General features: G+C 45.8%; 1 protein-coding gene across 2 annotated transcripts in view; it reads left to right on the top strand.

Moving 5' to 3' along the window:
* TTBK2 (tau tubulin kinase 2) overlaps positions 1-27,628 on the top strand; it is a 211,876-nt gene that overhangs the window by 45,826 nt on the left and 138,422 nt on the right. For both annotated transcript variants that reach the window (XM_045014242.1, XM_045014241.1), the window contains exons 2-3: positions 3,759-3,918; positions 21,591-21,738. In XM_045014242.1, the coding sequence (XP_044870177.1) occupies positions 3,850-3,918; positions 21,591-21,738 (217 nt within the window). In that variant the 5' untranslated portion in view covers positions 3,759-3,849. The remainder of the gene's footprint in view (positions 1-3,758; positions 3,919-21,590; positions 21,739-27,628) is intronic.

Below are 27,628 nucleotides of genomic sequence, written 5' to 3'. Positions count from 1 at the left end.
TCAAGTGATCTCTCTCCTGCCATCCATCTCCACCCTCTAACAAACAAGAGGCTAGGGACACCATTCCTTACCCATCCTGGCTAATAGCCATTAATGGACTTAACCTCCATACATTTATCTAGTTCTCTTTTAAACCCTGTTATAGTCCTAGCCTTTCCAACCTCCTCAGGGAAGGAGTTCCACAAGTTGACTGTGCGCTGTGTGAAGAAGAACTTCCTTTTATTTGTTTTAAACCTGCTGCCCATTAATTTCATTTGGTGGCTCCTAGTTCTTATATTATGGGAATAAGTAAATAACTTTTCCTTATCTACTTTCTCCACATCACTTATGATTTTATATCTCTGTCATATCCCCCCTTAGTCTCCTCTTTTCCAAGCTGAAAAGTCCTAGCCTCTTTAATCTCTCCTCATGTGGGACTCATTCCAAACCCCTAACCATTTTAGTTGCCCTTCTCTGAACCTTTTCTAATGCCAGTATATCTTTTCTGAGATGAGGAGACCACATCTATACGCTGTATTCAGGATGTGGGCGTACCATGGATTTATATAATGGCAATAAGATATTCTCCATCCCTTTTTTAATGATTCCTGACTTCCTGTTTGCTTTTTTGACTGCTACTGCACACTGAGTGGACGTCTTCAGAGAAGTATCCATGATGACTCCAAAATCTCTTTTCTGATTAGTTGTAGCTAACTTAGCCCCCCATCATATTGTATGTATAATTGGGGTTATTTTTTCCAATGAGCATTACTTTACAGTTATCCACATTAAATTTCATTTGCCATTTTGTTGCCCAATCACTTAGTTTTGTGAGATCTTTTTTGAAGTTCTTCAATCATAACAATCCTAAAAATATATAGGAGTGGCAAGTTTAGACTAGGAAATAGAGTGTGCTTAAAAATTGTAAACATAATTTTGCACCTCAGGTAGACAGAGGGCTTGTCTACAAAGGAAAGTAATACTAGTATAAGCTAAGGTGTGAATTTAAACCACAGATCTATATTGGTGTAACTCCCCATGTTGATACAAGTATCAGAGGGGTAGCCGTGTTAGCCTGGATCTGTAAAAGCAGCAAAGAATCCTGTGGCACCTTATAGACTAACAGACGTTTTGCAGCATGAGCTTTCGTGGGTGAATACCCACTTCGTCGGATGCAAGTAGTGGGAAATTTCCAGAGGCAGATATAGATATAGATATATGCAAGCAAGAAGCAAGCTAGAGATAACGAGGTTAGTTCAATCAGGGAGGATGAGGCCCTGTTCTAGCAGCTGAGGTGTGAAAACCAAGGGAGGAGAAACTGGTTCTGTAGTTGGCAAGCCATTCACAGTCTTTGTTTAATCCTGAGCTGATGGTGTCAAATTTGCAGATGAACTGAAGCTCAGCAGTTTCCCTTTGAAGTCTGGTCCTGAAGTTTTTTTGCTGCAGGATGGCCACCTTAAGATCTGCTATTGTGTGGCCAGGGAGGTTGAAGTGTTCTCCTACAGGTTTTTGTATATTGCCATTCCTAATATCTGATTTGTGTCCATGTATCCTTTTCCGTAGAGACTGTCCAGTTTGGCCAATGTACATAGCAGAGGGGCATTGCTGGCATATGATGGCGTATATTACATTGGTGGACATGCAGGTGAATGAACCAGTGATGGTGTGGCTGATCTGGTTAGGTCCTGTGATGGTGTCGCTCGTGTAGATATGTGGGCAGAGTTGGCATCGAGGTTTGTTGCATGGATTGGTTCTGGCCATCACATACAGTCCCCAGCTAAAACCCCTCCAACGCATCATCAGGGATCTACAACCCATCCTGGACAATGATCCCACACTTTCACAGGCCTTGGGTGGCAGGCCAGTCCTCGCCCACAGACAACCTGCCAACCTGAAGCATATTCTCACCAGTAACTGCACACCGCACCATAGTAACTCTAGCTCAGGAACCAATCCATGCAACAAACCTCGATGCCAACTCTGCCCACATATCTACACGAGCGACACCATCACAGGACCTAACCAGATCAGCCACACCATCACCGGTTCATTCACCTGCACGTCCACCAATGTAATATACGCCATCATATGCCAGCAATGCCCCTCTGCTATGTACATCGGCCAAACTGGACAGTCTCTACGGAAAAGGATAAATGGACACAAATCAGATATTAGGAATGGCAATATACAAAAACCTGTAGGAGAACACTTCAACCTCCCTGGCCACACAATAGCAGATCTTAAGGTGGCCATCCTGCAGCAAAAAAACTTCAGGACCAGACTTCAAAGGGAAACTGCTGAGCTTCAGTTCATCTGCAAATTTGACACCATCAGCTCAGGATTAAACAAAGACTGTGAATGGCTTGCCAACTACAGAACCAGTTTCTCCTCCCTTGGTTTTCACACCTCAGCTGCTAGAACAGGGCCTCATCCTCCCTGATTGAACTAACCTCGTTATCTCTAGCTTGCTTCTTGCTTGCATATATATACCTGCCCCTGGAAATTTCCACTACTTGCATCCGACGAAGTGGGTATTCACCCACGAAAGCTCATGCTGCAAAACGTCTGTTAGTCTATAAGGTGCCACAGGATTCTTTGCTGCTTTTACATGTTGATACAGTTATTTTGATATAAGAGGCCTTTTTTGTTTTAGATTATGGATGATCTTTGGAAGAGTTTAAACTAAACAAAAAAAATGTGATTCTTATTCTGGAATAAGTGTGTCCACTGGGGGAGTTAAACTGGTATAATTATACTATAACTATGTAGACAAGCCCATAATTTATCAACTTAAACATATTAACTCAGGGGTTCTCAAACTGGGGGTCGAGACCCCTCAGGGGGTCATGAGGTTATTACATGGGGGCTCATGAGCTGTCAGCCTCCGCCCTAAACCCCACTTCACCTCCAGCATTTATAATAGTGTTAAATATAAAAAAACCTTTTTTTTTTAAATTTATAAGGGGGGGGTCTTACTCAGAGGCGTGTGAAAGGGGGCACTGGTACAAAAGTTTGAGAACCACTGTATTAGCTCATCATGGTTAATCATATGGGGAGCCATTGATTTAATTGGGAATTGGACTAGGCTCCAAGATACCACATTTATATCACTGTATAAAAATCTAAGATAAGATCACCAAAAGTCAGTAAATTCATAAATTAAACTGGCTGCCTTGTTCATGCTTAGAATTTTTTCATACTTGTATTTTTCTGGCTAAATGTGCAGTTTAATTTGTACTGTTAAATAATTTAATAAATGTGTGTACACACACACACCCCACCCCTCCGGGCGTAATATACATGATATCCAACAGTGTAGGAACTGTAACTTCTAAATTTTAATTTTAACTTCTTTAATTTCCCCCATTTTTTGTGTGTGACTTTTAATTGTGCAACTTTAAAGTTGCATTTAAATGCATTTTTTTTGCATGTAATGGTGACTTATAGCTATTTCAAACTCCCAGTGTGTTCTGATTGCTACAGAATATAACTTTTGTTTTCCTCTCTTTGCTCCTTTAAAATGGTTTCTGTCCATTAAATATCATTTTAGAGCTAGACTTGGGTTAGTTCCAGGTAGAGTTGGCTGAAACCCATTTAAAAAAAGGGGGGACGGGGCAGATTTTTTTAGTCAAATGTCTGTTAATTGGAAATTTTCTAAATTTAGTTTTTCTACATCAGAATGGCCTAGCTCAAGTCTGTTAGATTAGGAATACAACTGATGCTTATGGGGCCCTTGCATTAATTAATGACATCTGATGTGCTGCTATTTGTTTCTCTAGCCTCAGGTTAAATGGAATCTACCTCTGGGAGCTGGATGATCTGTACTGACAGAGACTCATCATAGCAGCTCCACCACATCTGGAGATTGCAATGAGTGGGGGAGGGGAGCAGCCAGACATCCTCAGTGTGGGAATCTTGGTCAAAGAAAGATGGAAAGTGGTGAGTATGTCTTGCTTTCATTTCTTCAATTATTTAAAAAAAAATAAAAATCTTTGAGGTGGTTTTTGTTTAGTACTAAAATGTTTATTTATCTGCCCATACCAAATTCCTCTTAAGTCTGATTTCCCTTCCCTTTTATTGGACTTCTTCACTAATGCTTACACTGCACTATCACAAAGCCCCAGTCTCTAATGGAAAATGCATTGAATGACCTGTTCTCATTTTAAAATGAAGTTCAGTTTTGCATGGATTTAAGAGGTTTTCACTGGTTGATTAGGATCTGAAAAAACTTTTTTAAACCCAACTGCAAAAAAACAGTTTGACAAAAGGGCAAGATTCTGATCTCAGTTAAAAAGGTTTTAAAATGGTCACTGAGCACAGAAGGTGATGATAAATTTATAGTTACTTTTCCATGATGGATTTGAAAGTATTTCCAACAATCTGTCTCTAGTCCACACTGACTAGGAAAAGTACCTTAAATCTCAGTAAGGCTGATTCTGGTTTTATAACCAAGTTCTGTCTAACATGGATTGTTAACCCAGTATAAATGGGGCCTAAGACACAACCTTTGGAAAGCAAATACATTTAACGTTGTAAAGAAGTATTGTTAAGAAAGAGAGCAATTTAATGTAGGTAGAAACTCTAGCAGTAGTTTTAAATCAGATCATATTCTATAAAAGAGTGCGTCCTGCCTCAGTTTTCCCCTTGGTGAGGCAACAATGAGGTCACTTCAACTGTCTGGTCAGTGAGAAGCCAAATGCTGGACTTTACAGCAGTATATCGCCCTTTAATAAAGCCTTCTGAAAGGAGCACTTGTATGGTGGTTTTATAAGCTCTTATTTCAAAGCTCAGACAAAACTTAATAGTCCCAAAACAAAAGTATCTAGGCTCTACCAGCAGCTCCTTCTGCTGTAAGGCGTCAGGCTTCTCCACTTCCTAGAACAGTGGTTTTCAAACTTTTTTTCTGGGGACCCTGTTGAAGAAAATTGTTGATGCCTCTCGCCCAACGGCGCTGGAGATGAGGTGCCTGGGGTGTGTGTGGTGGGGGGCTCAGGGCTGGGGCAGAGGGATGGGGTGCAGGGGTGAGGGCTGCAGGATGGGGCTGGGAATGAGGGGTTCAGGGTGTGGGCTGGGGCTCTGGGCAGGGGGTTAGGGTGTGGGAGGGGGTCAGGGCTCTAGGCTGGGGGTGCAGGCTCTGGGGTGGGGCTGTGGATGATGGGTTTGGGGTGCAGGAAGGGGTTCTGGGTTTGGGGGGGCTCAGGGCTGGGGATTGGGGTGCAGGGTTGGGGCGCGGACTTACCCCTGGCAGCTCCTGGTCAGCAGCACAGCTTCCTGCCTGTCCTGGCACCACAGACTGCAGTGTGCCCCAGAAGTGGCCAACAGCAGGTCTGTCTCCTAGGTGGAGGCATGCAAGTGGCTTTGCACGAGACTCGCCCACAGGCACTGTCCCCCCCCCGCCCCAGTTCCCATTACCTGGTGGTTCCTGGCCAATGGGAGTGCAGAGCCAGTGCTCGGGCAGTGCGCGGAGCCCTGTGGCCCCCCTGCCTAGAAGCTGGACCCACTCTTGGTCGCTTCCAGGGCTCAGAGTGGTGTTGAAACAGGTAGGCACTAGCCTGCCTTAGCTGGGCAGCACCACTGATGGGACTTTTAACATCCCGGTCGGCAGTGCTGACCAGAGCGACCCAGTACCTGACATTTGTTGTGACCCGAAGTTTGAAAAACACTGTCCTAGAGAGTTTTTGCAGTATTTCCCCTGCTTGTTTAGGGTCTCTCACAGGCCACCCGGCCTAGAGAGTTTTGTAATCTGCTCACTCTCCCTGCTTTAGGAGCACAGTTTCTGCCTGGCTTAATCTCCCCAAGAGCTCCTCTCCTCCAGAGCTTCCTTTCTTCTGAGGAGCCTTGTCTACAGCGGAGTGCTCCCAAGCCTTTGATTAGGCCCAGGAGCTCCTTACTTAACTGCCTTCAAGCTACTTAGTTAATGATCCCCAGGTGAAGCTGGGTTGGATCCTTCCCTTCAGCCTGCCACAGGTAGGCTGGGCCTCTGACCCACCTCTTAAAGGCCAGTCCTGTGACACAGATGTAATTATGACTTCAGGACTGCCTAAAGCCCTAAAGTTTCTTGTGGGCAACTCCTCCCGGTAGTTGCTAATATTCATGTTTTGGGGTAGGAAATTCAGCTAATTAACTGTTTGCACTCAGGATTTCCCTGCAAAATGTGCCAGTGAAAAAGGCAGTAGAGGGTAAATTTTAAAATTACCAGACTGCCTGTGATGTAGAATTCTTCACTTGGCTACTAGGAACTGACTTTTTTTGCTGTGCAAATGCAGTTTTTAATTTTTAAAAATTGTACTTCCAGGAGGTGGAGGGAAGCCTGGTTTTTACATTTATGATGGCAATATAAATGCTATTCCTGATTTTTTTGGGGGGGTGGGAGGGGAAAGTGTCCCCAGTTCAATGTTTTCTTTCCCTTTGGAAAATCCTAGAATTTGCTGCCTTAAATAATTCATTGTGTATCTCTAAACATGTAGAAAATGATACATCTGGGAGTTAGGTAAAGATTTTCAGTAGAAGTATATTTTATCAGAATTTTTTATGACTGTATTTTGTTCTTTTTAATCGCATAGAGTAGTCACAAACTTATGTGTAATTCAGCAGCAAAAACCTATGTTAATTCAGAGTTCAGGTTGCTTGTTAGTGTATTGTCCACTTGCAAAAAGTTGAGTTGAGCAAAACCTGAATTTCATGGCCAACCTTACCTCTGCATTTCCTGGTTTTCAGAAATTTTAATTCTGCTCAACTCAGCTTTCTGCAAGGGGATGACACCACCACACAAATTTAACTCTGCATTAGTGAGTTCTTTTCTGGTTCAAAAATATAGGAAATTAATGGCAAAGATATATTGTTGGTAGGAGTTTGTAATCTTATACGTATCATGTCCTGCAATTTGCATACTGAACCAGCCAGCCCCCTCTTCCTTCCCCCTCTCCCATCTCCCCCATCAGCTGGGCCCCACCAACCCTGTTACAGCACATCTTTCCAGCTATGCCCCTGCCCATTCTCTTAATTCCCCCCTTCAAACTGGCCCCAGTCCCACTACTGTACCTACCTACCCCCTGCCTTAAGCAGGAAATGCATCTTCCTGAAGTCTTTACTCCCTGATATACAAATTGTTTCTGTTGCAGTTATTCCCCCATCCCAACTCACATGGAGAGCCTGGAGTTAAAGACAACATACCTCCTACACCTTAAGCAACAGGGTCTATCCCTTTCCTCTATCAGAGTATTCTCGCCCACCAGTCCCAACCTGGAACCTGAACTTGGTCCTCTCCAAACTCATGAGCCCACCGTTTGATCCCCTGGCCACTTGTTCCCCCCCTCCTACCTTTCTTGGAAGGTGGCATTCCTGGTAGCCATTACACCGGCAAGGAGGGTGTCCGAGCTGAGAGCCTTCACCTCCGAACCACCTTACATGGTGTTTCATAAGGACAAGGTGCAGCTTAGACCACACTCCAAATTTCTCCCCAAGGTGGTCTTCCAATTCCACATGGGTCAGGACATTTGCTTACCGGTGTTCTTTCCAAAACCCCATATGAGCCCGAGTCACTGCAGCGTACACACGCTGGATGTCCGGAGAGCCTTGGCATTCTACATAGAGCGCACAAAACCTTTTATCAAGTTGACCCAATTGTTCATCACCATAGCTGACAGAAGAAAGAGCCTTCCTCTCTCTGCACAACACATATCGTCCTGAATCACAGACTGCATTCGCATGTGTTGTGAGCTGGCCAAGGTCCCAGCCCCAGCGATTATAGCCCATTCAACCAGAGCACAGGAATCTTCGACAGCCTTTCTAGCTCAGGTCTCCATCCAGGAGATCTGTAAAGCAGCCACCTGGTCTTCAGTGCACACATTTACAGCCCACTGTGCTGTTAACCAACAGGCCAGAGATGATGTGGCGGTTGGCAGAGCTATTCTTCAATCAATCGTTCCATGACTCCTACCCCCTCCAATAGTAAGCTTGGAAGTCATCTAATTGGAATGGACGTAAACAATCACTCGAAGAAAAGATGGTTACTTAAGTCTTGTAACTGTTGCTCTTTGAGATGTGATGTTCACATCCATTACAATACCCACCCCGCTTCCCCTCTGTTGGAGTCAACGGCAAGAAGGAACCGAAGGGAGGTCGGGCCGGCAGGGTAATATATATACACTGCCATAATGGTGCCACTCTATGGGGCTCACCTGCCATCCTGATGGGAGCTGCTAAGGGAAAAAGTTTCTGACATCCGTGCATGTAGTGCGCGCACACCTAATTGTAATGGACGTGAACAACACATCTCAAAGAACAACAGTTACAAGAGGTAAGTAACCATCTTTTCCTCACTATTATGCATCTCATACGCACAATCTCGGTTCACCCCAGAATACAGGCATGGATCTGCCTACAGCTTCTTGGTCACATGGCAGCCACCACCTTCATGATGATATATGCCAGGCTGCACATGAGATGCCTTCAGGGTTGGCTCAACTCCAGCTACAAACCCAGCACACACAGTTTCTGCATAACACTGACTCCACCACCAAACATATTGGCCTACCTATGTTGGTGGACAAAACAGAAAACCTATGGACGGGTGTTCCCTTCATCCACACCCCCGGGTACTCATGCTCACCTTGGACGCTTCCCTGATAGGTTGGGGAACGCACCTAGGCAACCACAAGGTACAGGGCCGCTGGTTCCTATCAGACAAGCGTCTACACATCAGTCTTCTAGAACTCAGAGCCGTCAGGTACACTTGCCTTCACTTTCTTCCCACTGTAAAGAACAAGTCCATCCAAGTTCTGACGGACAATATAGCATGTATGATTTACATCAGTAGGCAGGGGGGAGCACGATCTCACTCCCTAGGCACAGAAGCCATCTGACAAGGGAATTGGTGCATACAACATCACATAGAAATCACTGCTTCCTACCTGCCTGGGTGTGTCAACACTACCGCTGACACACTCAGCAGACACTTCTCCGAGGAACACAAATGGGAATTACATCCCATGATACTCCGACAGCTCTTCTCCTATTGGGACACTCCATTGATAGATCTGATTGCCACTCCTCAAAACCACAAATGCCATCTATTTTGCTTCAGAGCGGGTCTCGGGAATGCATCTCTAAAGGATGGGCATTCCTCATTCCTTGGAACAATTCCCTCATGTACGCTTTTACACTGATTTCACTGATACACAGGGTTCTATGCAAGATCACAGAGGACAAGGCCTGGGTCATATTTATTTCCCCAGCTTGGCCCACACAGACATGGTATCCGTACCTGCTACGCATGTCCATCCGTCCTCCAAGGACTCTCCCCGACAGACCAGATTTCCTCTCCCACAACTGCGGTCGGCTTCTTCATCCGCAGCTCCGGAAACTCCATCTGATGGCGTGGTTCCTTCATGGTTTCAATTCCATGAATTAGCCTGCTCGGGGCAGGTCCAATACGTCCTCCTGCACAGTAGAAGGGACTCCACTCAGAAAACTTACCTGCAAAAGTGGAAACGCTTCTCCATCTGATGCTTCCACAGATGCCTGACACCCCAAATTAAAATTGTTCAGTGGTTAATTATTTTCACTGTCATAAATTTCTGCCTTACTTCCAGTCTGAATTTGTCTAGCTTCAACTTTCAGCCATTGGATCATGATTTTGTGCTGTGTGCTCTATCTATCTTCCTTTTTACCTTGCCCTTTTGTTGTTAGTTTGATCTTTAGTCTCTATGATTTCCATCTTAAAAGTGACCTGTAAAGGACTTCTTTTTTTAAAATTAGACTTGTCTTTTGGTTTCTAAATGACGTTTTTCTTTTTCTTTTCACCTTTAAAGTATCAGGATTGGTCTTCTCTTTAGTCCTTCCTCATTTTCCTCCTCTCCCACAAAGGCTCTTATGCATACACGTTTCATGTATGCACATACATGTTATACATATGAGTATACAGTAACTCCTTGCTTAACATTGTAGTTATTTTCCTGGAAAATGCGACTTTAAGTGAAACAATGTTAAGCAAATCCAGTTTCCCCATTAGAATTAATGTAAATGCAGGGTGGGGGAGGGCTAGGTTCCAGGGAAATTGTTTTCACCAGACAAACCACCACCACCCTGGTTCCAAGCCCCCACCAGCTAGCTGCAACGGGCTGCTCTTCCTGCAAGCAGTGGACAAAGCAGACGGCTGCCAAACAACTTTATAAAGGAGTGTCGGAGAAAAACTCAGTTCTCTCTTTTTGTTTGGGTGCAGCAAAATCAAATACTTTATTATTTCTCCAGTAATTACAATGGAGGGAGAGAGTGCCATAGGACACAGGGTCACCCCAGTCCCGGACAGGTCTCTCAACTGGTAAACAATTACAGCAATCTTTATACCTTTATTACAAACAATAGCTAGCAATCATGGAGACAGTAAAGAGAAAACAATTGCATTTGTTTATACATAAGCCTTTCTGCTATCTTATTTGTCTCACTACTAAAAAAAGCAAGCCTGCATATTTGGTTAGACTGTTGCAAGGTCGTAATAACTTTGTACACAGTTCTTGTCCTCTCGCCTCGCACTATCCTTGCTTCTACAAGTCTCACGTCATTAGGGTCACAGCTAGCCTAACTCATGCTAAGTAACTGACATTCATTAAGATCCCTTCAAATCCTTGTTAATTATTTCCTGGCTTCCACACTCCCCCCTTTTGTACTTCTAGTACAACAAATATTTCAAATCTCAATTTGCATTAAACCATGGATTCCAGATTCTACAGCAGATATGTCAACCTTAGCGGTTTTCATGGGATGTAATGACAATGCATGATTAGCATGAACATGAAAGGTATTACAGTTGAGCCCTGTTATGTCGCCGGCCTAGGGGTTTGCCAAAAATAGTCCAGATAACCGATGATCGAGATAAACCCCTATCAACCCCCCCACCCCTGAACTCCCCTGCCCTCTCTCCAACACCCCCTCCCTGCCCCCTTACCGCGTTGCCTGCACGTGGCTGTATCCGGCGAAGCGGGACGGGGACCCGGAGCCGGGCAGCCAAAGAAGCGGGACCCGGTAAGCGGGCCGGGCGGCAGGCGAAGCGGGACCGGGTAAGCGGGCCGGGGGGCAGGCGAAGCGGGGACCGGGTAAGCGGGGCGGGCGGGCGGCAGGCGAAGCGGGGACCGGGTAAGCGGGGCCGGGCGGGCGGGGACCGGGTATGCGGGGCCGGGCGGGCGGGGACGGGCTGGGCCGGGGTTTGCGGGGCGGGGCGGCGGGGACGGGCAGGGACCGGGTATGCGGGGCCGGGTATGCGGGGCCGGGCGGGCGGCGAAGCGGAGCCGGGCGGACGGGCGGGCGGCGAAGCAGGGACCGGCGAAGCGGAGCCGGGCGGGCGGGGGGCAGGCAAAGCGGGGACCAGGTATGCGGGGACGGGCGGGGACGGGCGGGGACGGGCAGGGACCGGGTGGGCGGGGACCGGGTATGCGGGGGCGGGCGGGCGGGGACGGGCAGGGACTGGGTATGCGCGGCCGGGCGGGCAGGGACCGGGTTTGCGGGGCGGGGGGGGGACGGGCAGGGACCGGGTATGCCGGGGCGGGCGGCGAAGCGGAGCCGGGCGGACGGGCGGGCGGCGGCGAAGCGGAGCCGGGTGGGCGGGCGGCAGGCGAAGCGGGGACCAGGTATGCGGGGACGGGCAGGGACCGGGTATGCGGGGCCGGGCGGGCGGCGAAGCGAAGCCGGGCGGAGGGGCGGGCGGCAAAGCGGGGACCGGCGAAGCGGAGCCGGGCGGGCAGGCGGCAGGCAAAGCGGGGACCAGGTATGCGGGGCCGGGCAGGGAGCGGGTATGCGGGGACGGGCGGGCGGGGACGGGCAGGGACCGGGTATGCGGGGCCGGGCGGGCGGGCGGCGAAGCGGAGCCGGGCGGAGGGGCGGGCGGCAAAGCGGGGACTGGCGAAGCGGAGCCGGGCGGGCAGGCGGCAGGCAAAGCGGGGACCAGGTATGCGGGGACGGGCAGGGACCGGGTATGCGGGGCCGGGCTGGCGGGGACGGGCAGGGACCGGGTATGCGGGGCCGGGCTGGCGGGGACGGGCAGGGACCGGGTATGCGGGGCCAGGCGGGCGGGCGGCGAAGCGGGGCCGGGCGGACGGGCGGGCGGCGAAGCGGGGACCGGCGAAGCGGAGCAGGGCGGGCGGGCGGCAGGCGAAGCGGGGACCAGGTATGCGGGGCCGGGCAGGGCCGGGCAGGGACCAGGTATGCGGGGCCGGGCGGGGACCGGGTATGCGGGGCCGGGCGGGCGGCTGGGGATGCGGGGAGCGGGCGGCTGGGGAACCGCGCGGCTGGAGAGCCAGGGAGCGGGCGGCTGGGGACGCGGGGAGCCGGGCTCGAGATATTAGGGTTCGGCAAATCGACATAACGGATGAGAAACCCATAAGATAAAGAGGGAGTTTGGCGGTTCCACTTGTAAAACCTCGAGTTAATAGGATTGGCAAGTTAACCGAGGTCGAGATAAATGGGTTCGACTGTATTACTATCATTATGTTTTTTACAAAAACAACAACAACAACATAATCCTAAACTAACTAACAACACTACAAACAATAACATTCCCATAGAAATAAAACAATGGGGTTGTTGTACAGTTTTGGTTACAAAGCACAATACATCATACGTAGTACATAAAGTAGACACTCTATAAGCTGTATGAAAGGCATTCTGTTCAGCATGATATATATTCTGAAGCATATGAATTTGCCCTTGCAATTCAGAGATTCTTCAAACCTCTGGTAACAATGAAAGCAAATTTTGAAACCGATCAGGCACTACTCTAATCCAATTAAAATATACCTGAAATCCAAGAGCTACGTGCAACATTCTATCTGCAGGCCAGTAAATGATATGATTGCCTGCAGCAGTGGTAAGATTAATATGTATATCTTGTAAAGTGGTGGCATTAACGTACACATAGCTATCATTAGCTTGAAAAAGTGGGTGTCCTGTCAGGGTAGTTCCTTGACCTCTACCCTCCCAGCAAATATTGGCATAAACAGTGACAACTTCCCCTGGCTTCAGTTTCTGTACACACTGAAGCTGTGGTGGTTCTAACGGCCAAAATGTCCATAGATTTCCTAACCCCATCCAAATATCAGCTGTAATCCCAGGAGCACTAACTAAAAATCGATTAGGAGAATCAGGCGGTCTCACTTCCCAGATATCTCGGTGAATCACCCAATCCCACATGCATCCTCCCCATGGACCCGGCAGGATTCGGTATGTGGGAGCTCACACCCACCCTAACCGGTCCATATGCTTGGAAGGAGCACTGTGAATGTCCACACTTCCATCCAGAAAGTGTCCAAGTATGTCTTCATGACCACAGATCAGATGGTACTCCTGATGTGTCTGTAAGGGCAGTGGGCCAAGTCTGGTCTAGATCCCACTGCAATGCCTTCCCAGCCTCAGTGATATTCAATACCATCGCTGTCAGTAACTTTCTGGGTATGTAGAAGTGATTTGAAAACCTGATAAGGGCAATGTCATTTAAAATCCAATTAGGGAGGGCAATACATACTGAAGGATTTATCCAAAACACAGGGCGCAGCCTGTAGAATAAACCCCAAAATCCAATTAATACCACATTCCCAAGCATGGGTCCCACAAATTTCTTCCTGCCAGTGTGTAATTCTTTGTTTCTTCACCAGGGTCAGTTCTTAATGTTCTTTTCAGTCAGGAATTCCTGGACTTTGGCAATGTCAGTGGAGTGAGTGTTTCTTCTTCTTTCCTGAAGCAGTCGTGGTTCAGCATCCTACAGGGGAGATTACCAGGACATCATCCTGTAATGATTTTGCTTCTTCTAGAAAAGTTTAAAGGCACAGTAGTTTGTCAGTGGACAAGGGAGAGGTTGCTAGTACATCACCTTGTCCTTTTTCCTGCTGTCCAGAAGCACAGTGGAACTAGAAGAAAGAATAGGCTAATCATCAGTAGGAAAATTCTCCTGATGTGGAAGGGTCTTTGTGCAGTGAGAATCCTGGGTCCAAGCAGTCAGTCTGTGGCACTTCACAGCGGTGTCGGTAGTCAGCAGGACTTGGAAAGGGCCTTTCCAGCGTGGAGCCAAGGCAGTCTGTCGTTGATGGATCTTTATGTAGACCCAGTCTCCTGGTTCCAACGAGTGGCAAGGTTGCACAGGATCCTTCGGTAGTGCTTCCTTCACCTGTGTATAAAAAGACGTAACACATTTCATTAGTGCCTGACAATACTTAAGCATTATGTCATCCATCAAATGAATGTCCATCTGAGCTGGGGTTAGTGGGGGTGCAGCTGGTAGCCGCATTGGGCGTCCTGTCAAAATTCCATGAGGGCTGAGTCAAGTCTTTCGATTGGGAATGGCTCTCATACTCATCAGTGCCAAAGGAAGGGCATCCGGCCACTTTAAGTTTGTTTCAGCACAAATCTTGGCCAGTTTATTTGTTTAAAATCCCGTTCTGGCGTTCCACTGTCCCAGCAGACTGTGGGTGGTGAGGGCAGTGAGCTGCACATAACTCCTTTACAATCTGTCCAGTAAAATGAGTTCCACGATCACTGTTGATACTCACAGGGATGCCAAAACATGGTACAAAATCTTTAAGCAAAATTTCACAACAGTCCTGACATCTGCTTTCCTGCAGGGAAAAGTGTCAACCCAATTGGTAAATACATCAACTAAAACTAATACATATCCATAACCACATTTAGACATTGAAATAAAATCAATCCGAATATTTACAAAAGGTCCCCAAGGAGGAGGGTGGGCTGCCCGCTGCACACCAATCTCGTTTAACTGCAGCAACCATCCCCCCCTTTCCTTGGTAGTCAGCCAAGTCTTAGCCATGAGCGGTGTCCTTGACTGGGGCCAGCGCATGTTAGCTATTCTCTTTTTCTCCCTTCATGGCTTTTTTTTTTCTTTTAACCTACAAAGGAAACTTTTACTCTTTACTTATACACCTTCTTTTATACCATGAACACATAAACATTACTGTTATACAGTACATTAGTCTTATTATTCAATGTATGCCACATATACCCTTTCATTAAAATAACGTCATTACAGAACTTTGGAACAACAAGCCAGGACAAGCACACCCACTTTGAGAAGTTCACTTAATATAACCTCTAGTTCAATACCTATCCACCATCCCCAGCCCTCTGGCTAAAAGTCTGAGGTAGCCAGAAAGATCCCTTGTACAATATGGGGAGTGGGTTAACTTTTCATGTCCTTGCTTCCAAAGACTGTTGGTATGCAAATTTTAACAACAATTCTAATTAAAAATATTTGGCCAATGTAGTTTCTTTCTCTTACTTAAGAAAATGTATTAGACTTTAGTATATCACATTTTTCTGATGTAACCAAACACTTTGTATTCTAAGTTGAACAAAACAAGTATCTCCATTTCAATCCAACACTTCTGCTTGATTTCAAATCAGACCATCTCATGAAAATATTAAACACAACAATTCTGGACACGAGACAAACACCACAAGACAGAACATAGAACACACAACATAATTTTGACTGTGCCAGTAAATCATGGTACGTTGAATGCTGTGCAGCTGGCATTAGTTTTCTTTGATTATCTGAAAGACAAAAACAGAGGTCCACCCCTTCTGGGCAGTTAAATACTTAAAATATACAAATACTCTTGTTGATTCTAGGCAAAACAGAGGAATTACCCCATATTTTCTCGTATGTGTTTCTTAGACAGCCCTGGTTCAGCGGCCTCTACCTTATCAGTTAGTTAATTTGCATTAACACAGATGCTTTCTGGCTTGCTTTTTTTTACTCTTAACTCCTGCTTTTAAACACTGAAAGAAAACATCACCACTTATAGTGCCTTTAGAGCCTAATAAAATTTTCATTACATAGCACTGTATACATTCTTCAACTGATTTAACAAAATTGTTCATAGCCAAACGATTGCAATCCAATAATTTCTTTGCCTGAATTTATCTACAAACATTTCAAAGACACCAAAAACTTTTCCCTTTAGCATTTTTACAAAGTTCAACTGCTGTCCCCTCCAGCAACTACAGAGTCAACTTTTCACTTTCCTTAAAAATCACTTGCTTGTCTCCCAACAGTCACTTTTATCAACTCAAATCACCATTCCAAATATCCTCCTGAGTATTTGAAATCCTCATGCTTATATTCACTTACTCCTTCTTTCCACTACACCCTCAAAAGTTTCCAACCTGTTCTCCAATCTCTCTGTCTGTTGCCTGCCTGCCTGGGCCCGATCCTTTTTTCCTCGCTGAGCCGTCCCTTCCATTGGCACCAATTTGCTCCACTACCAGTTTAGCTAGGATGGTGAGCTTCTCAACTAGCCCCACCCTTCTGGTCTTTTTCCCAAAACATTTCTACTCACAAGACTACCCGAGTCCTCCCTTGTAAGGCTTGCCACCTGGGCAAAAATACATGGCCATTGGGTAAAGGACATTTACTTAACATGTAATCCAAACCACTTTAGGGGGTCTACCCAGAGACCCACCCACGTGTCTGCTGACAGTTAAACAGGAAAGAAAATTACACAGAAAGCAGAGAAAATTACAGTCTAAGCCAGATTTTTCTACTTCTATTACATTGTCCGTTACAGGGGCGGGACGGAAAGATCTCAATACAACCTCAGAGCTTCATCGCACACATGGCTTCCACTCCGAGGAATTACGAACGAGAAGTTCAGTTCCGCTCACACACCCAACGCCCAAATGAACAGAGCAGAAAAACAACAGTAACCGGTTAAACAAAACAGAACAAAACCAGACAGTGTTTCCTTATTCTATTAGGGCTCACCTTTAATCATGCTATTCTTAACATATAACACCAACAGCACCAAACAAAGCAAACAGAAATAACAAGGGTAAAACAGATAGATGGTGTAAATTCTGCAGGCCCCCCCATTCTCAATTGCTCACCAAACTGACAAATTTCTGTTACCAATTTATCCCTCATGTCAGGTGATCAGACTGACACTGCATATAATCAAATTTTAAAGCTTCATTAAAAATAATAAAACAACAATGGAGAGTGTTGGGAATGCTCCCACCTCACTCAGGAAAAATATGAATGCCCCAAGCCTTAAGCCACTTTAATACTCACACATGTCTCACTGGAAAGTTAAGCTTTGCAAATATAATTCCAATTCTGTAACTTGTACTGCCTTTGGTTTGCCTCTGTCTCTATTTTTCCACAAGCAGCTGGGGTTGAAAGCAGTTTTTCTTTGCACTTAGCATAGTCCGCGCTGATTCTTGACCTTGAACATAAAACAACTTCTCCTTTATCTCTGGGCTAAGCTGAATTTCAAATTAACCCGTTCCTAGACAAATTGCTCACACTGTGTCAGAGGCTTTTCTTTGGTGATTAAAAGCTCCTCTGAGATATATGATCTTATCTAGATTGAAGGTACCTTCTAACGGGCATTGTTTAGATGGATTTTCACGCGTGTGAAGATTCCAATTCTCTAAATAACCTGCAGGTTTTAGGACCATAATGTACGTACATGTAATATGCTGGGGTATCCTTAGGGGGTAAGGTGGAATGTTTAGACTGTCCCTTACCCATTTTCCACTTACACACACAGAGAGGGTGCCCTGTCCGCGCTAGCGGCTCAGAAACTAAGGATCTTTCCCTACAGGGCACTCACACAGGAGAGACTCACAAGGAAGACTACGACTCTCCTACACCTCCCTTCAGCAAAGAGCGTCGGCTAGTCTCTGGGAGACGGCGCCGCTTACTCTAATTGCATCCAGAGAGACGATCAGATTGTCAGTAGCCCACACGGAAGGGAAAGGGGAGGGAAGATGGGTTCGTTCACACACTCCTAGACCCAGGTAGCTTCCTCGCCGGACTATGCCAGGCTGAGTCAGCCCACCGTGGGTCGGATCTCCTAAAGATCCACTAGTTACCGGGCTTGCGTTAGAGCAGTCCTGATCATGAGCTTCCGCTTCACAGGGTACTCTGGGCGTCTTCCGATAACGATCACTCACACTGGTGTACACACACACACACACACACACACACACCAAGGCCTCTTTTTTTATTTTTTTTAACCCTTTTTTAACCTTTTTATCTCTTTTTAAATTTTTTTTTTTTTAACCTCGATGCATCTTTACCTGGTCCGGACCAATACCATGAGGCGATATGACAACCCCTCTTGAGGCGGTAAAAACCCCTCAGCACCGGTGCATTCTAATGCATTTACCTATGCATTACCTTATGCATTTACCTATGCATTTACCTTGGCCAACTCAGCAGTTCCCAGTACTGCTATAAACTAACCTTATTGGGGCCTCTCCCCAATACCACTTTGCATCTGATCCTGCTGCACAGTCAATAAGTTCAGATGGCGTGAGCCCAACAGAGACAGACGTCCTCACGGAAAGTCCTCCTCCGATACCCCAATAGAGATTTCAAAAGGTCTCATACCTCTCATGTGGCGCCATGGGGTTCGAAGGGGAATGATCCATAGTAGCCGTCTGTGGGTCCGTGGGCGTTGCCATCCCGGACGAGCCCCCAAATTGTCGGAGAAAAACTCAGTTCTCTCTTTTTGTTTGGGTGCAGCAAAATCAAATACTTTATTATTTCTCCAGTAATTACAATGGAGGGAGAGAGTGCCATAGGACACAGGGTCACCCCAGTCCCGGACAGGTCTCTCAACTGGTAAACAATTACAGCAATCTTTATACCTTTATTACAAACAATAGCTAGCAATCATGGAGACAGTAAAGAGAAAACAATTGCATTTGTTTATACATAAGCCTTTCTGCTATCTTATTTGTCTCACTACTAAAAAAAGCAAGCCTGCATATTTGGTTAGACTGTTGCAAGGTCGTAATAACTTTGTACACAGTTCTTGTCCTCTCGCCTCGCACTATCCTTGCTTCTACAAGTCTCACGTCATTAGGGTCACAGCTAGCCTAACTCATGCTAAGTAACTGACATTCATTAAGATCCCTTCAAATCCTTGTTAATTATTTCCTGGCTTCCACAGGAGCATTGCGCAACTTTAAACAAGCATGTTCCCTAATTGATCAGCAACGTAATAGTGAAACAACGTTAACCGGGACGACTTTAAGTGAGGAGTTACTGTACATTGTGTACTCTAACATTTTAAATGAAAAAGAAAGGGGTGTTGAGTCATTAAAGGGACATTGACATTTTAAAAAGTTTCCAGTGTCTCAGAGCACCGTTATGTCCCGATTTGTGTGTGTGTGTATAACTCCTTATATTTAAGAGATTTTTTTTGTTACTCTGCTGATGATTATACGGGGCCGTTCTGCAAGGGAGAACAAGTGAGAAACCAATTGACTAAATACAAAGCACTGTCAAATGAATAAAATAAAGCAGGAAAACAGAAAATATTTGTTTGCATTTTTTGTTTGGGGGGGGTTCTTGTAATCATAGTAGGTACAGATGTGATGCTGATTTGTGGGTTTTTTTTTTTTTATTTCAAGGTGACAGTGTCCCTTTAATAGACTTTTTCTCTCCTAATGTTAACTTGTTGTTGAAGTTAAATAGGTGTTAAAATAGTTAAAAGGTGCTGTGATGTGAAACGCCCAGAAATTCCATATTTGGCATTCCATGTCCTCATTTTTTGATACTCGATACAGACAGATGTATTGGGGTGGGGTGCTACAGTATATGAGCTAAAAAATAAAAGTAAAATTTATGAATAAATCATATTTCATGTATCATCAGATTCTTCCTTCTTAGTAGGAACTTAAGTTACTTAAAAAAATTACTCTGCCCTTTGCCATCAGGTTCTTCATCAGTAGATCTTGTTAGATCCATCTTCAAATCCTAAAGAGAGGCTAATGTGCTGACTGGATTTCTAACTGGATGATTTCCAGATTCTCAGAATACTTAGATGGCATTCAGGGTAATGTAGTCAGGTGACCCCAGCAAATAGTGCTTAGAAAATGATGACCAGAGCAAATGCAATAGGGTATATTTCTTAATGTGACCCCTTCTCCTACCCCCCCCCGGCCTGGCACCCTTCTTCACTGCATTCCTACTTTAACAGCTTTGGAACAGTAGGGGTGGAAGGAGATAGTTGTACAATATCAATTAAATCACTGGCTGAAACAAATCTAATTTTTACCATACCAAAGAACAGACTTGCCCATTGTGAACCCCAAAGCAGGGGCCGAAAGGCTACCCTCTAATACTGTCTCTGAACATATCATGTGACAGCTAAATATTCTGTGACACTTCTTGTTACTTCCTCCTAACGCTGGTAAGACAGAAAATATGATGCTACTACGTAAATCCGTACACCCATCCCTTGAATACTTCATGCAGTTCTGATTGCCCCATCTCAAAAAAAAGGTATATTAAAATTGGAAAAGGTACAGAGAAGAGCAACAAAAATCATTAGGGTTTTGGAACAGCTTCCATATGAGGAGAAATTTAAAAGACTGGGACTGTTCAGCTTGGAAAAGAGATGACTGAGGGGAGGAATATGATAGAGGTCAATAAAATCCTGAATGATGTGGTGAAAGTAAATAAGGAAGTGTTGTTTATCTCTTCACATAACACAAGAACCAGGGATCCAATGAAAGTAATAGGCAGGAGATGTAAAACAAACATAAGGAAATACTTTGTCACACAATGAACAGTCAACATGGGGTACTCGTTGCCAGGAGATGATGTGAGGGCCCAAAGTATATGTGTGTTCAGAAAAGAATTAGTTAAATTCCTGGAAGATAGGGTCCATCAATGACTAGTAGCCAAGATGATCATGGATGCAACTCAATGCTCTTGGTGCCCCTAAACCTCTGCCTGCCAGAAGCTGGGGCTGGACAACAGGGGATGGATCACTTGATAAATTGCTCTGTTCTGTTCACTCCCTTTGAAGCATCTGGCACCATTCACTGTTGGAAGACCACATACTGGTCTAGATAGCTTGGTCTGACCCAGTATGGCCATTCTTATGCTCTTTATGAGATTTTGTATTGTTGTAGTGTATTGTTGAAATTTTTGTAATATGCCTTATGTTAATATGAGTGGAATTAGGGGATGAAAGTACTGTGAGCAGTAGTGAAAATTCAAATTTAAAGATCTTTTCTAAATTGTGGTGGTTTTATTTTTAACTACTATGCAAAGGTCATTGCACACAATAGAGAATGCTATGCTGGTTCTGTTCAGAGACCCAAGGAACTTATAAGTGTGTGTACACTCAAAGAAGAAAGAGGGCATATTTTAAAAAATGTCATTGTACATTGATATGACATTTTTTGTTTGTTTTGGGGTTTAGGTGCTATTTTAGTATATGAGGAACGAATATATTGGGTATACTGTGGAGTCCTTTCTTTGGCCATCTCTACATTAGGAAATTTTATTATGTTACTAAAACATTTTAACTAACATGTTGGTAAACACTATGTAAAACCTAGTGTAGATGGGGGGACATGATGGTTTAGCTGATAGTTGTTAACCTTAGGGTCCTCTTATGGTACCACAATGAGCTAACACATTTTTAAACATGACTCCCCTTGCCCACACTAAAGGTGAAATCGTGTTAGTTAAAAAGTGGTAGTAACATGATATAGTTTCCTACTAGGAGAACAATGCATAGAATATTAATATATTTTGTTTCCTTTGTCTTTTTGTCTCCCCTATATGCTTCTTTTTAATGCAGTTGAGGAAGATAGGAGGTGGGGGATTTGGAGAAATTTATGATGCTCTGGACTTGCTCACCCGGGAAAATGTTGCACTAAAGGTCGAGTCAGCTCAGCAACCAAAGCAAGTCCTGAAAATGGAAGTGGCTGTGTTGAAGAAACTGCAAGGTAAGGTTGTTTCCTTGGTATACCAAAAAGCTAGTGTATAGTAGGTGGCTAAGAGCCACAACTGCATTCCCAGTCACTAGGGTCCATATTCTGCTATCTTTTCCTTATTCTGTAAGTAGTACCGTTGAACTCAATGGGGCTAATCAAGGTAAGGGTGAATCTGGCCCTTTGTGTATATTGATTTTCAGCTATGGTGAGGAGAAGCTTCTAGTTCTTGGCATACTGGGCAGGGAAATCATTCACTTCCAGTATGTGGAAGCTTATGATGGAGCTGCCCTTATGATCTGAATAGGATAAGAGAAAATTAGCAGAAAGGTTCAATTGTTTTAGAAAGCGGAAGTTTTCTTAATCTGCAATTTTAGCTTCTTCCTGGATCCTGTCTCTTTGTTGTTAGACACTCTGCCCCAGAGGTGTGTGTGTGTGTGTGTGTGTGGTTTTGGTTTTGTTTTGTTTTGTTTTTTAAACTTTTTCTTAAGTCTGCCTCTTTGGTTGAGGCCCTCCGGAGCTGACATCCAGCACAGGAATACTTTTACCAGTATTTCATAATTTCTGTCTTCTCAAAGGGAGGGTTTCTCAATGATTCTGTGATACTGGTAGAGCACATCTATATTCTTTATGGCTGTTTCCACTTTAATAAGAGAGGCAGAAGTAATGATATTTAGAATTCTGAAGCACTTTTGGATGGTCAGCCAGTTAGAGCTCAATTGGCTGAGCATTCAGAACTACATAGTTTGGTTGACTGGTGATTCTTGCGTGTTCAATAATTAGATCACCTCATTAGCTTAACATTCAAACTTTTTAAAGGCAAAAGCAGGCTACTTGTACAGAGAGAAAGGTAATGGCTTCTGTTTGTTATTATTCAGAGCAGTGAAGTTTAAAACATTACCTTATTTTTTTAAACAATACAATTTTCTTTAAGAAAACAAAAAAACTGGAGATTGCTCCAATATTAATCTGTGCAACTGCCAATCTCTCTTGCTGTTTATAGTTTGTTTTTAGATTCTTAGTTTGGACAAAACAAAAACTGCAAGACATATGGTGTTATCCAATCTGCTGACAAGGTCACTTTGCAGGAGCAATAGCAGCCTCTGCTCCATATAGATTTAATACACCAAGCACGCTTATGCAATTATACAAGTACTTTAATAGGCCATTTCATTCCAAGAGTGGAATTCACAAGGGGGATTTAGGTACTGCAATATCGAGTGTTGCAGTCCCTATCTTTTAGGCACCTATCCAACTAGTTGAATTCAGAATGCCGACTTAGGTGCCCAGGCTCTTGATACAATGAAAGGGAGAATTAGGCACCTAAGAATGGGATCTACAAAAGCCAGCAGGCTGACTGGGGAGCCACCTAAGCATGCCAGTAGGAAATAACAAGCAGAGAGGTTTGGTCTAAATAAGAGATGCGCAAACTACGGCCCGCAGGCCACATCCGGCCCCCGGGACCGTTCTGCCTGGCCGTTAAGTTCCTGGCTGGGGAGGCTTGCCCCCAGCCTTTCCCCTGCTGTCCCATCTCCCCCACAGCTATGCTGCCATGCGGCTGTCTCCAACCAGCATGGTAAGGGGGCGGGTAGCATGGGGGCTGGATAAGGGGCAGGGAGTCCCAGGGGGCAGTCAGGGAACAGGGGACGGTTGGATAGGTGTGGGAGTCCTGGGGGGGCCTGTCAGGGGATGGGAGTGTGGATAGGGGTGGGGCAGTCAGGGGACCGGGAGCTGGGGGTGGTGGTGGTTGGGGTGGTGGGTCCTGGGAGGGGGCGTCAGGCGACAAGGAGCAGGGGGGTTGGATGGGTCGGGTGTTCTGAGGGGGCCAGTCAGGGGGCGGGAAGTGGGAGGGGGTGGGGGCCAGGCTCTTTGAGGAGGCACAGCCTTCTCTACCCAGCCCTCCATACAGTTTCGCAACCCCAATGTGGCCCTCCGGCCAAAAAGTTTGCCCACCCTTGGCCTAAACCCTGCCATGAGAGGAAGTTAAGCACTTGTCTCCACTCAGAATTCACAGTTACGAACCCTGTCCCAGAATTAGGTGCCAAAGCCAGATCAGTACTACTTTGAGAAACAGAGAGAAGAAGGAGGTGCCTGTACAAATTTTAACCCAGAGGTTAGAGCATTATAATTTTTTTTTTTTTACTATAAGGGATCCATACTATGGATAGACATATAAACACATTACCATTTTTTGGATCCAAGTTGATAGGATTACTTTTTGCTTGACAGACAAGAAATTAGACAAATGCCAGAAAATGTTTTTGCTGTCTAGCTTCTAGCAGCAAGAATCTCCACTCATTTTTCTATCTCACAGGTTTTCAGTATGCACAGACTAAAATTTTCAAATAGGAAAAAAAAGAAAAGTAAAATGGACAGAAAATGCTATTTGCAAAACAACGTTACAGCTATTTATTGCAGAATATTTTTGTCCTGTCTGCTGTGTCTCGTGCCCCTAGAAAGTAGACTTGGGCTACTAATTGCAGGATTCTGATTTTGCTGTTGTTGAGTGTTGTCTGTTTGCTGCTGAATTAATACATAAAGGAAGACAGTCATTGTCTCAGCACTGATAGTACCACACAGAATGCTCTTAGAGTTTTTTTTGTTTTGTTTTTTTAAATATATATTTCATTGGTAGATTAATTCTCAGGAGATCTGTGGAAGTTGTAAGCTTTAAGGAATGCTTTGAAAGAACAGAAGGTGGCAGTTTGGCCTCAATCCAGCAAAACACATAAGCAAACGTGTAACTTTAATCACGCACATAGTCCAAATAATTTAAGTGAGACTACTCACATGCTTAAAATTACGTTTGTTCCAAAGTACTTTACTGGATCAGGGCCTTATTGCACAAGAAGTGAGAAACTATTCCAAGCACAGAACTTGACATGGGAAAAAAATGAAAATACATGAGAGAAGGTTTCAAAGGGAGTGGTGAGGGAGGAATAGTGAAGTGGGTGAGAAGGGAAATAAGAAGAAATGGAACAGGAATAAGAAGATAGGTGCTAGAGTGCAAAATCAGTATTTAATGTTTTACTGTTAGAATTTTTCAGTAATACAGTGGACATGTTTCATACACTACAATAATGAAGTGAAAGTAGTAGTATCATAGGTATAAAGTACAGTAAGTAATGGAGAGCTGCAAAGAAACTGTTTTATAGTCCTGATCCAGCAAAGCAGTTATGCACATGCTTAAGTATGAGTAGTTCTTCAAGTGCTTGCTCATGTTGATTCCAAGTAGGTGTGCAACTGCCACGTGCACAGTCATCAGAAGGTTTTTCCCCTAGTGGTACCAACCTGTAAGCTGTGGAGCCCCCTGGAGTGCATCTTCATGGCGGTGTATATAGGTCCCTGCCCTACCCGCTGCCTCTTCAGTTCCTTTTTACCGCCAGTGACGGTTGTTGGAGCAGCTCTTCTCTTGCTATGGGAAGCAATCCTCTAGTGGACTCTTTCTTGTTGTACCTGTAAATAGTTGAAAATTTTGTATTAGTTAGTTCAAGTAGTTCTTTGTTTAGATAAGTTTCAGTTGGGGGGTTCCCCCATCAGGTTCCCTGACTGGGGCATGTCTCAGTTCAAACCTTGCGGATCTTGTCTGAAGCCTATGCCAAAGGGAGACCCACAAAACTCCTGCTTAAAGTGTTTGGGGGAAGCCCATCAGACTCAGAAGTGCAAAATCTTCAGAGGCTTCCGCCCAAGGACTAAGAAGGAGAGGGACTTTAAGCTGAAACTACCCCTCATAGAGTCAGCCCTTCGTCCCCAGCTGGTACAGGTGGCATCTGACCCTAAGCCCAGCACTTTGGTGCAGAGCGCACTGGCCTTAGTAAGGGAGGCTGCAGCGCCAAGAAAGGACTCTGGCTCCACCATTCCCTGGTGCTGAAGACCTCCTCCAGTGTGAGTGCCTAGCACTGTTCCCATTTGCCAGTGCCACACAAAAGAAGGAAGACTAACAGAGGTCGCTCTCCCACTAAAGCAGTGGAGTGAGAAGGCACCGGCGGGGTGCATCCTGTGCCGGGACACTCTGCTCTGGCTCCGACTCAGCTGGCACCATTGACTCTGGCCTCACAGGGAGGTCCGTCAAGTCTGGTTGTAATGGACTCTCCAGTGCGGGAGTGTCAGGAAGAGGACCTAGATCTTCCCTCCATGCCAGACACCTTTGAGACTGATAGGGACCTCATAGCGATGATGGTGCAGTCCCCTGCACGGGCACCAGCACCGCAAAGAGGCACCCTGCCCTCTAGGGGCAAGCCGGCGATGATGCGGCACCGCTCGCCTTCACTTCGGCACTGCTCCCTGGCACCATCTTGCTCTGCACTGCCTTGGTTGCCAGGGTCTGAGTCCTCATTGGACTTGGAGGTGGAATCGTATGCCTCTAGGCGAAGCCGGCGCTGATCTCTGCACTGCTCCAGACAAGAGGAAAGGCAGCCATTGCCTATGATGTCATGCCCCCGCAGTGGCAGGTGCCAGCTCAGTGGCCCTTCTGGACCTTGTGGACCTACCACTAAGTCCAAGGGCCTGGGTCCAGATCCTTGTCAGTGCTTTTGGAGGCTGGTACCGAGACGGGCCCGGGCCGGGGGAACAACACCATGCAGGGCATCTTGATGCAGGGGGATCCCCACGAGCCAGAGGGTCAGGAAGACCCAGTGCCCCCGCGCGCATCTTCCTCATCCTCCCCTGATGAAGCGGTGGCGGGCACGTCCACCATGCTGCCAGCCATGGACAACAGAGCCCACCAGGAGTTGATCAGAAGGGTGGCTCCAAATTTGGTCATGCAGGCTGAGGTAGTGTCGGAGGAGACCGACCCCATGGTTGACATTCTGCTGCTTGAAAGACACTGAGGGTGGCTTTGCCCCTCATTAAGACCATTCCATAACACAAGTAAAGCATTGTGGCAAACTCCCGCCTCTCTCCCCCCCCTCCCCCCACACAGCTAAAGGGGTAGAAAAGAACTATTTTGTATCTTCAAAAAGGTATGAGTACCTGTTCACTCACCCTCAGCTGGGCACTCTGGTAGAGGCTGCCAACCAAAGGGAAAGGCAGGGACAACTGGGATCGACTCCTAAGTCCAAGGAGGCAAAGAAGCTGGACCTCTTTGGTAGGAAGTCCTTAGCCACTATAGTTTTTATTCTTCGGACATGTCCAAATTTCAGGAGCTACTTCCGGCTGACTCCTGCTCGGAGTTTGCTGATCTCCTTACAGGCCTCCCTAGATTCGGCAGACTTAGTAACTCATACCATGGTGACAGCCATAGCCATGAGAAGGACCTCATGGCTTCAGGTGTTAGGACTCCCGCATGAGGTCCAGCAGACCATTCAGGACTTGTCTTTCGACTGTGTAGGGATCATCTCGAAGCAAACCGACACTAAGCTCCACAGCCTAAAGGACTCACGGGTCCCTGAGGCTTTGTATGCCATCCCCTCAAAGGAAGCATTTTAAACTGCAGCCCACCCCTTGCTTCTACACAGCTCCTCCTAGACAGGACTATAGTAGGAAGCGAGGCAGGAGTAACAGACAGAGACCCTCTCAGTCCTCCTCTAACCAGGGTCAGGGCTCAGCAAAGCAGCCCTCAACCTCCAAGCCAAACTTTTGAAGGCACTCCTGGGGGCGACGCACCAGTTCAGATCCCAGATCCTTCCCCTCCCTTCGTGAATAGTCTATCCCATTTCTACCTTGCCTAGGCACAAATTACCTTGGACCAATGGGTCTTGAGGACAGTAGAATTGGGATATTCTCTCCAATTCTGTTTCCTCCCACTCTCCTTCCATGTCCCTCTTCTCACAAGCAGCTTCTCATGCAGGAGGTGCAAATGCTCCTACAACTCAGGGCGGTAGAGGAGGACCCTCTAGAATTCACAGGTAGGGGGTTCTATTCCTGGTATTTCCTAATCCCGAAGGCCAAGGGATAAAGTTCTTCA

This window comes from Mauremys mutica, chromosome 4 (genome assembly GCF_020497125.1).
Source record: "Mauremys mutica isolate MM-2020 ecotype Southern chromosome 4, ASM2049712v1, whole genome shotgun sequence".
NCBI classification, from domain to species: domain Eukaryota; kingdom Metazoa; phylum Chordata; order Testudines; family Geoemydidae; genus Mauremys; species Mauremys mutica.
The sequence above is the reverse complement of the archived record's forward strand: the minus strand, read 5'-3'. Positions and strand labels throughout refer to the sequence as shown.